Source organism: Portunus trituberculatus, chromosome 45, assembly GCF_017591435.1.
Source record: "Portunus trituberculatus isolate SZX2019 chromosome 45, ASM1759143v1, whole genome shotgun sequence".
NCBI classification, from domain to species: domain Eukaryota; kingdom Metazoa; phylum Arthropoda; class Malacostraca; order Decapoda; family Portunidae; genus Portunus; species Portunus trituberculatus.
The window spans coordinates 7,079,980-7,089,979 of record NC_059299.1 but is presented as its reverse complement, the minus strand read 5'-3'; the positions used below and the strand labels follow the sequence as shown (position 1 = coordinate 7,089,979).

General features: G+C 43.8%; 1 protein-coding gene across 1 annotated transcript in view; it reads left to right on the top strand.

Annotated features, from left to right (window-relative positions):
• Positions 1–3,594, top strand: part of LOC123519248 — a 5,542-nt gene extending 1,948 nt beyond the window's left edge. The window contains exons 2-3 of the mRNA XM_045280377.1: positions 986–1,038; positions 1,242–3,594. Coding sequence (XP_045136312.1) covers positions 986–1,038; positions 1,242–1,347 — 159 coding nt within the window. The 3' untranslated portion in view covers positions 1,348–3,594. The remainder of the gene's footprint in view (positions 1–985; positions 1,039–1,241) is intronic.
• Positions 3,595–10,000: the final 6,406 nt, after the last annotated feature.

The window sequence follows — 10,000 nt, the reverse complement described above, 5'->3', positions numbered from 1 at the left end:
GCAGTGCCTGATGTCGACGTCTCTCGACGACCTAAGGTAGGAGTAGAGGACTATCTTGGACGGGAAGAAATTTTTCCAACCATTAGGTGCTATATAAGATGTCCATATTTCGAGGGTTGGATTGATAATGCTATCCTAGCTCCTATGAAGCGCGCTTGTCCTCATTGGCAACGTCTCGGGAGCTCGTAGTCCTGATGAGCCGTCTCATGAATAGCAAAGTACCATCCTCCTCGCTCCAAACCTCCGTCAGTGATTTGGCTATGCTTCAGTCTTCACTGCTTCCTCTTTTCCTCCAGCCTCGGAAGAGGAGCCGCCATTAATGCGAGCATATGCTGTAGAAACCTGCAGTAGCAGAATGAAGCGTGTTCATCCCCTAGTTTTGCCAGAATTGCATCCTTTGGACGTGACTCTGGAGGTTTTCGCTAGTTTTGTCAGAATTGCAACCCTTGATGTGACTCTGGAGGATTTCGCTCGTCTTCAAGCAGTGTCCGTCTCTTGGAAATCTTGGTAACAAAGTTAACACGGGTGTAGAGGAGCGGACAAAGAACGGCTCTACTTTGTTACCTTCGTTATACCGGACTCTTCTACCGGAAGTTTGACCTCGAAACATACAGCAAAGGTTGGTAAGCTCACTCCTTGTTCCTAAGGGTTGTCGACCAATAATCCTGTCTGTTGGCCATCAAAACCCTTTAGCAGGTCTTTTCTCTCGCAGAAAGACCTTCTTGAAGGTATCCAGCCACTTCTGGGATGGACGCGGATATTATCGGCTTCTGTCGAACCTGTTGGTCATCAAAACCCTTTAGCAGGTCTTTTCTCTCACAGAAAGACCTTCTTGAAGGTATCCAGCCACTTCAGGCCTGGGATGGACGCGGATATTATCGACTTCTGTCGATCCTGTGACGTTTGTCAAAGAATTGTCTGCCAAAGGAAGAGTCTGATCAGCACTTTTCCATCCTCTTCCAATTATAACAGAACCTTTTTCCAGAGTGGCGGTCGATTTGGTTGGTCATTGTCTCCCCCATCCTCGGAAGGCCACAGGTACGTCCTCACTTTAATCTCGATTAATGCAAGAACTTCAAGTTGTTATGAGTCAAGCCTTTATTTACAACTCCATTTCATCCTAGCACTAATGGTCGCATTGAACGTCTACATGCACCACTTAAAGCTTCCCTACGAAAGCTCTGTCAGAACCGCCCTTGAGAATGGCACAGATACTTGATTCCTACATTATTCGCCCTCAGATACCCAGCGATAGAACCGGTTTCTCCGCCTTCGAACTTCTCTATGGAAGGACTATTTGGGGACTTCTCTCCACCCTTAAAGATCTACGGGAGGACCGGAACCTGAAGGACGACGACCGATCCGTTTTCTGCTACGTGGTAGAGCTACAGGAGAAGCTAGCAGAGACCGCGCAGATCGCCGCCAACAATGGAGACATCAGTGCCTCGAAATAAAAGACCTACTTTGACAACAAGAGTCAAGATACAGTTTCAACCTGGCGATGAAGTCCTCCTTCCCAGCGATTCCAGAAAGCTTCTTGTAACTTGGAAGGGACTTTATAGTTTTAGAGCGACGAGGTAAGGTTGATTACCTAATATATTGTCCCAAGGTCCGTGATTGTACCTTACCTAATATATTGTCCCCAAGGTCCGTGATTGTACCATGTCAACCTCTTGAAACGTTACATTCGTCGTGCTAGTGCCAGCTTAAAACGTTACATTCGTCGTGCTAGTGCCAGCTTAGACGAAGTGTCAACACCTGAAGAGACCGTAGAGGGAACGCCCGAAGAGGAAGAGTATGTCCCAGTGAACAACCAATTTATTTTTGGTGACGACCCCGAGGACGAGTGCTACTCATTGCCAGTGACACCTGATGGCTGCTCCGAAAAGGCTAGACGATCCACGATCAACCCGAATTTAACTTCACAACAAGCTGACATTGAGTATTTCCTGTCAGAGTTTGACGATGGAAGTCTGACCTTTTTGAGAAAGAAATCCTGACAGTCGTCTTAACATTGTTCGACGGTCGTGATTGTTCGCCGGTCGTGATGGTTCCTAAGCCAGGCAACACTTACCGGATGGCCATCGACTACAGTCCACTCAATAGCTACAGTCTTACAGAGCCCAGCTGCAACATTGGGGAAGATATGTACAAGTTTTCCGGTTCAAGATTCTTCAGAGAGTTGGATCTCTGCAAGGCTTATTACAAGTCCCTTTGACAGAGAGAGCCATGCTGCTAACAGCCTTCCCAACCCACTTGGGCCTAATGGAGTTCACCAGACTACCTTTCGGCCTGGTCATTGCTTGTGCCACCTATATCAAGCTCCTGCGCATTGTTCACTCGGGACTTGCTAACGTGACCTTTTATTTTGATAATGTTTTTATATACATACTCTTCAGACTGGACCCTGCATTTAAAGACCCTTCATGCCGTGCTGGGCAGGATCGGGACCCATGGACTTAAGATCTCAAAGTGCCATTTTGGGTTCCCTTCCCTTCTATACCTTAGCGCTCTGCAAGGTACCACCACCGTCCACTAAGGAACTTCTACGAGGATTTATTGGAATAGTGGGTTTCTAGGAAGTCTTATCCCTCAGGCATCCTTCCTCTGCTAAAAAAGACTGTTCGTGAGCCCCTTCCCTTGATGGACGAGTTGCAGGCCTGTTTCGACCAGCTCAAATTAATTCTCTCTTCTAACCCCATACTTCGTCTCCCCGATCCCAGCCGTCCTTTTGTACTTCCACTCGAGGGATACGAGCGGTTTTACTCAAATATCATCTTGGCGTTCCTCATCCGGTTGCGTATGCTAGCAGAAAACTGCTCCCCAAGGAAACACGGTATTCTACCATTGAGAGGGAATGCCTAGGTATAGTATTCTCCATTCTCAAGTTTGATTTTTACCTCAGGGAAATAATTTATTTTGGAAATAGATCAAACCCCTCGCCTATATGCACACCTTCAAAGGCAAGAATGATCGCCTTCTCAGATGGGGTCTAGGACTGCAACCATACGAATTCAGGGTCGTTCATGTTGCTGGAGCTGTCAATCTGTGCCTCAGTAGAGTTTAGATATTTTCTTATGTCTTTTCTTTTCTCCAGAAGGAATCTCATTCCCTAGGAGTGGTGTTCTACAAGACTATCTTGGCTAGTCTCTTGGAGGGGGGAGTTATGTAAAGAGCAGAACACCACCAGAACACCACCTGACCATCACCCTTCGTTCTGGATCGTTCGGCCACTCCCGAGCGACACTTCGCTCGTTTGTCTCTGCCACGTATGTCTCGAGAACCCTTCTTCTTCTGGTCACTCCACGTCTCGAGGCCCCAGTGAACACCTAACCGAGTCTACCTCGAGCCTCGCCAACACCCAGACGGCAGAAAACTCCCTGGAGTCCAAGGACTGGCCTCGCCTCTGTTGCCCTGGCTTCACCGTCTACCTGCTTCCTGGCGCCGTCAACGAGGTTACCTCCAGTGTTGGTGAGATCAGTGTTCCTCTGGCCGGGAGACTCATGGTGAGAGCCGGGTGGTGCGCAAGGTGTCCCTTTTGTTATATTATGTATACCTATGTGTTTTTGCAAGTCTAGTAAACTTGGAACCATTCGAAGCTGTTTACTTCCGCCCCCACTGTAGCTCATCCTGGGCCCAGTTTAGAGGGGGCAAGCCAGTGATGGCGTTTCGCACCTCGCCCCGGCAACAAATAGACTAAACTAGTAAGTTATTGCATTCTATAACTGTTCCAAATAAAAGTTGTCGAAAAAGCATAATGAAATACTCAATTCTAACCTACAAAAAAAATACTAACAAAATTGCACAATACTACTTACAAGCACAATACTACTTACAAGCACCCAGAACTTCTCACATTTGATTTTCATACGCAAGACAGACAGAAAAAAAAAACCAGCCTTTGTGTCAGTGTTATTATTCATGAGTACGTAGGTATCGCGCGAGAGAGAAAGAAACTCCTCACTGCATTAGTGTGAAGTGAAGCGTGGTGTCACTTTGCCTCCCCAAAGCCGCCGCGCACCAAGAGCCAAGAGAGTCGATGGAAGCAGGAACACAATTGCATTTCCCATTAGATCAATTAAGTGAGGTGAATAAAGAATTACTGTTTACAGAATGAACTATTAACATTTTTTATTTTCTTTAGTAGGCAGTCTCTCTCTCTCTCTCTCTCTCTCTCTCTCTCTCTCTCTCTCTCTCTCTCTCTCTCTCTCTCCTCCCTTCACTCTCTCTCCTCCCTCTCTCTCTCTCTCTCCCTCTCTCTCTCTCTCTCCCTCTCTCTCTCTCTCTCTCTCTCTCTCTCTCTCTCTCTCTCTCTCTCTCGCCCTCTCTCTCTCTCGCCCTCTCTCTCTCTCCCTCTCTCTCTCTCTCTCTCCCCTCTCTCTCTCGCCCCTCTCTCTCTCTCCCTCTCTCTCCCTCTCTCTCTCTCTCTCTCTCTCTCTCTCTCTCTCTCTCTCGCCCAAGAGTTAAATCGCCTTTTGTGTTGCAATTACCGCCTCAGGAGCCAGTAATCTTATGGGTCTTAATTATTGCTTCAGTTTTTCGTATCTCTTCCCTCTTTTTAGTCCTCGTAAAGGGAGACCAAATTTTTAAAGAATCGCGGGGAGGTTTGCTTTCGTCTATTCTGTGTGTGTGTGTGTGTGTGTGTGTGTGTGCGCGCCTTTTTTTTCTATAGTCTGCAGAAGGCAATTAAAATGAATGTGCATGCGAGAGAAAGAGAGGGAGAGGGAGAGTTTGAGGGGTATCATACAGACATGTAATATTCCACTGATAGCATTATACACGTCGCTGGTTAGTCAGATCAACCGTATGTGTGCGTGCGTGTGTGTGTGCGCGTGTGTAATTCACCACAGTCGGCTGCTGGTCACCCAGCCAGTATTCCCCATTACGGAGCGAGCTCAGAGCTCATAGACCGATCTTCGGGTAAGACTGAGACCACAACACTCCCGTACCTATGTTACTGCTAGGTGAACAGGGGCAACACATTGAGGCTTGCCCATTTGCCTCGCCGCACCGGGACTCGAACCCGGCCTTCTCGATTGTGAGTCGAGCGTGCTAACCACTACACTACGCTGTGTGTGTGTGTGTGCATGTGTGCGCGCGCGTGTGTGTGTGTATGTGTGCGAGAGTCCAAGTCCCTCCCTTACTACGTGTGTGTGTGTGTGTGTGTGTGTGTGTGTGTGCGCGCGCGCGGGCGCGCGAGAGTCCAAGTCCCTCCCTTACCGTTCCTGATTCTGGAGCTTCACCCCATTACACACTCCCTCTGCTCCCCTTCACCTTCACTAACTCACTTTGCGACGCTGAGCCTCCCTACCTTCGCCTTCGCTGTGTCTCCTCTTCTAAATTTGACATAATCCTAAAAATCGCACTTCATCTCACCTCCAGTCTCAAAACTACCGCACTCTCTTTCTTCTTTTGCTTTGTCTTTAAAGTGAGAGGCTGGCAGCGTATACGAGGCTTCTTCAATTGTTTCTGTCCCTTGTATCTTCCTCTGTGACTCCCTTCCTTTGTTGTTGCATCGACATAATCCCTCCATCTCTCTCTTTCTCTGTCTTCCCCTCGATCTTTGTCCTGCATTTTTCCTAGGCTCTTTTTAATAGGTTCTTTTTTTTTTTTCGTTTTCAACACTCCTGCATCTCCCTCGCCTTGAAGTAATAAAACAATGTCAGAACAGACAATATAAAGGAAGTATTTTACATAGAAATTACATAGAAAGGTCTTATAAATCACACATTATTTCACCTGTAAACAAGTTCTCTATCTGTCGTACTTAATATACTTAAAAAGAGCTCAGAATTAATACGTAATGTGATGGATATAATTACATCTGATCAGTGAGACTCAAATATCACTGGTAAAATATCATCGATAAAAGAAATGAGTGTAATTATAAACTCTATATCCTGTAACATTGTTTGATCCAGGAAGAAACACTCAAATAATACAAGTTTTTTTTTTCTGTACACCATTTCAGTGTAACGCAGTGTCGATAATGAGATAGGAATATAACACAGCACACGAGTAAACTTATTAATTTCCATCATAAGATTAAATAAAACTCAGAGTTAACATTTATTGCATTTACCGTGTCGAATGTCTGATATTAGGGTAGAATTCACCGTGTCCTTTGCCCTCTAGACGCTCTCATTTCTCTCTCATCTCCTCTACTCTCTCTCTCTCTCTCTCTCTCTCTCTCTCTCTCTCTCTCTCTCTCTCTCTCTCTCTCTCTCTCTCTCTCTCGCTTTTCGCTTTTGCACAGGCTGTAGTGGAGATCTGTATCCCAGAGTAGTCCCCTCAAACAGGTAACCTCGTTATTAGCCAACACGCTCTCTCTTGCCTACCATTTCTCAGTTTCTGTGTTCCCATGTTCCTTTCCCTCCTCCTCCTCCTCCTCCTCCTCCTCCTCCTCCTCCTCCTCCTCCTCCTCCTTCTTCTCCTCCTCTTGCTCCTCCATGTTCTCACTCTCCCCGTCTTCCTTGTTCTTGTTTTCCTTATCCACGTCTTCGTCCTCGTCCTCGCTCTCCACTTCTCTTCCTCTTCTCCTCCTTGTCCTCCTCCTCCTCTTCCTCCTCCTCATCTTCCTCCTTTTCCCCTTGCTCTACCTAGGTCTCTCCTCTCGCTCTCCTCCTCATCGTCCTCTTCTACCCTCCTTTTGTCCTCCTCCTGCTCCTGCTCCTCTTCCTCCCCTCCTCGTCACCTTTAATTCATCAATAAACGACAGGAGTTTATTCCTGCCTCGCCTGGTCAGCGTCGCCTCACACCCACACTGCTGCAGAGAGAGAGAGGGAGAGGAGAGGGAGAGGGAGTTTGCATGCTTACAATTGGATGTGGTGGCATTTACTAAGTAATCATGGTGTTGCTGTTTCCTCATTACGTTATGATAATGGTTAGCGTCGTTACTGGAATTTCTCCCCCTACTGGTTATTATTATTATTATTATTATTATTATTATTATTATTATTATTATTATTATTATTATTATTATTATTATTATTTTCATTATTACTATCATTGTTTATTATTATCATTGTTGTTGTTATTATCATTATCATTATATTTATTATTATTATTGTTATTATTATTGTCATTATTATTGTCATTACTATTATCACTCTCAACAATTTTACTCTCCAAATAGCAATAAATTATAGAAACAACAATAATGATAACCACGGCACCCTTCTATCACCACCACCACCACCACCACCACCACCTCCACCTCATATCATCAGAGTATCGCACGCAAGGATGAATGAACGCCATCACGCCGCCAGGACCGGGAAGACGAGACCGAATTAATTGGGTTAATGTAGTAATTAATTGAATTCACGCTAATATTCAGTGTCCCTTAAACGCTCGCTGCTCCTCCTTCCAATTTTCATTCGTTCTCACCCATGTAATTGAAGGTTTGTCCCGCTGAAGGTCACTGAGTAATACTTCCAATTCTCTCAGGAAAATAGTGAAAGAAATAGACAAGGAAATTGATAGTGATGGATAGATAAATAGTAAGTTAGAAATTGATAGTGATAGATAGATAGTAAGTTAAAAGTTGATAGTGATAGATAAATAAATAGTAAGTTGAAAAATAGACTCTTAAATATTGTAAATCTAAAATGCTTTTCAGAAATGATAAGATAAACAAAATATAGCAAAAATTTAAGTTGGAGATCGTAAAATGTTAAAAAAAAAGCCAAATATGATTCAGTAACAGTGGACAGTAAAAATGTTATTCATTACTCATAAAACACATTAATTAATCACCAAATAAATAACAAACAACAGTAAACAGATGACCAAGAACCAGTAAAAGAGAATACTAGTTAAAAATCACTTACTAATAGATAATGGAGCACTCTTAATTTCCTTTTAGCTTCTTGAATCACCATCCTCTCCCTGTCCTACCCCCTTCCTCCCCTGGCCACAAGAACACCCCCCTAACACCCCTGACATCCTCATGGGGACACTTAGGGCTTAGGGACGGGACTTTAGGGACAGCGGGACCCGGAGCGACGATCTTAATGTAATTTTCTCGCAAGATTTATCAGGAAATTCAATTGTCGAAGGGCGGACGATGGTGTCAGGAGGTCGCTTGCGTCGGGTGGTGGAGAGGAGGGAGGGAAGGAAGGAAGGGTAGCAAAGGATGGGGAGGTCATGAAGGAGGCACGGTACGGGTACGGTACGGCACGATGGCAGACTAAAGCATCTCAGGGATTTATGGGAGAGGTTCTTGTGCCGCATCACTCACGGACCAGTAAGGAATTGAGAGATTTATGTTTGTCTGCTTGTCTCTGTTTGTCCGTGTTTGTGTTAGTGTTAGTGTGTTCTTGGTTTAATTATTTGAGGTATCTGTGTGTGTGTGTGTGTGTGTGTGTGTGTGTGTGTGTGTGTGTGTAGCTGTTAGTCTCCATATTAGTCAGTCATTGATTTTGAAATTTTAGATTCTTTCTTTCCATAATTTCATGTTTACCTGTGTATTTATTGTGTGTGTTGTGGGGGTAGTGGTGTTGATGTGATGGTATTTGGTGCACGTTTGTGGACTAAATATATCACCATGTCCTTGTTCGTGTTCGTGTCCTTCATTTTACTATTCCAAGTGCTTTTTCGTTGATTTATAGGACGTGCGTGTGAGTGTCTATGAAAGTGGTGCGTAATTTGTTGCTAATTCTAATCTTTTTGTCGCGGGAAGTACTTTGGTTCGCGTCCGTGTCCTTGCCTCCTTAATTTCTCTCCTTTACGCACCATTTTATTTATTTGCATTGTACACGTATGAATCTTCTGTCGAGTAGCTTTTAATTTGGTGCTAATTTTGTCACGTTCCCCTAAAATACCAGAGTCCTTTAGTGCGCGAATTAACTTAAGTGAAGCGAATTGTTCCCGAATGGATAATGCGGCCAATTCTCGCCTGTGATGCAGTTGACTAAATAACACAATTAACGCAATGAATCCCATCCAAAACCGTTTGCAAGTGGAGCTCAAATATTGTCCTCACTTTTGTCGTGTCATGTACAAACACAAACATGCGAGACAAGTGGTCATTCCTGCGGCAGTCACGTCCTGAACACAACAAGGGGAGTGTCACGCCCTTGCTGGGGACACAAGGCGAGGGTGCTGATGCGAATCTATGCTATTATATGCAGAATGATTTATTGAATTGGACATATACTCAGAAATTATTTTTTGGGCATTTGTGAGGGATTGAAATGTCTTTTTTTCTATTGTTTTGTAATTTTTTTTATTTATCTTGATTTTTCTCTGTTTCTATGATCTCGCTTTTCAAACTAGCTGAAGTTTTGTTTTTATTGTGAAATTGTACGTACATTTGCTTTTGCCTTGAAATTCTTTGCGTTTCCCTGCATTTCCACACTGATATTGTAAGCGCTTTCCTCTGTTTTACCCAGAAATTCTTTGTTTTCCTCTGCTTAACCTCTAAAATTGCATGAGATATTTTTTTTTAACTCTGAAACTTGTCCACTGTTATCTTCTTTTCTCCCCAAAACCTCTGGATTTCTCTTATTCCTCCCTTTCTTTTTTTTTAATATTTTTCCATTTCGTATGAGTTTTTATTCATTTAAAGCGTGCATCAGGTCACCTCTGGAAGGAGATTACACATGTAGCATTGGAACATCTCCTTTTACCTTTAATAAGAACATACATTGAATAGAATCTTTCCATTTTTATACTTCAGGGAGACAATTACGCATACTCAAGTGAAAATAAAAGCAGATCCCTACTCACCTGAGACCACATCGCCGTTTTTTGTGGTACTGTTTACTCTTTATGAGGGTCTTAGTCCTCTTAGTCTCTTTTATGCCCTTTTCTTTTCCTTCATGCTCTGAAAACATTAAAGTAGCAATATTTTATAACATTAAAATAATTCATAATCTAGGGTCTTATCTTTTGTAAACTTTGGTCATAACTGTGTAATTAATGGCATCAAAAGGGAGGAAGTCTTAGGCGGCTTTTTGAAATATTTGGAGTGGGCGTAAGGAAGGAGGAGTATTTG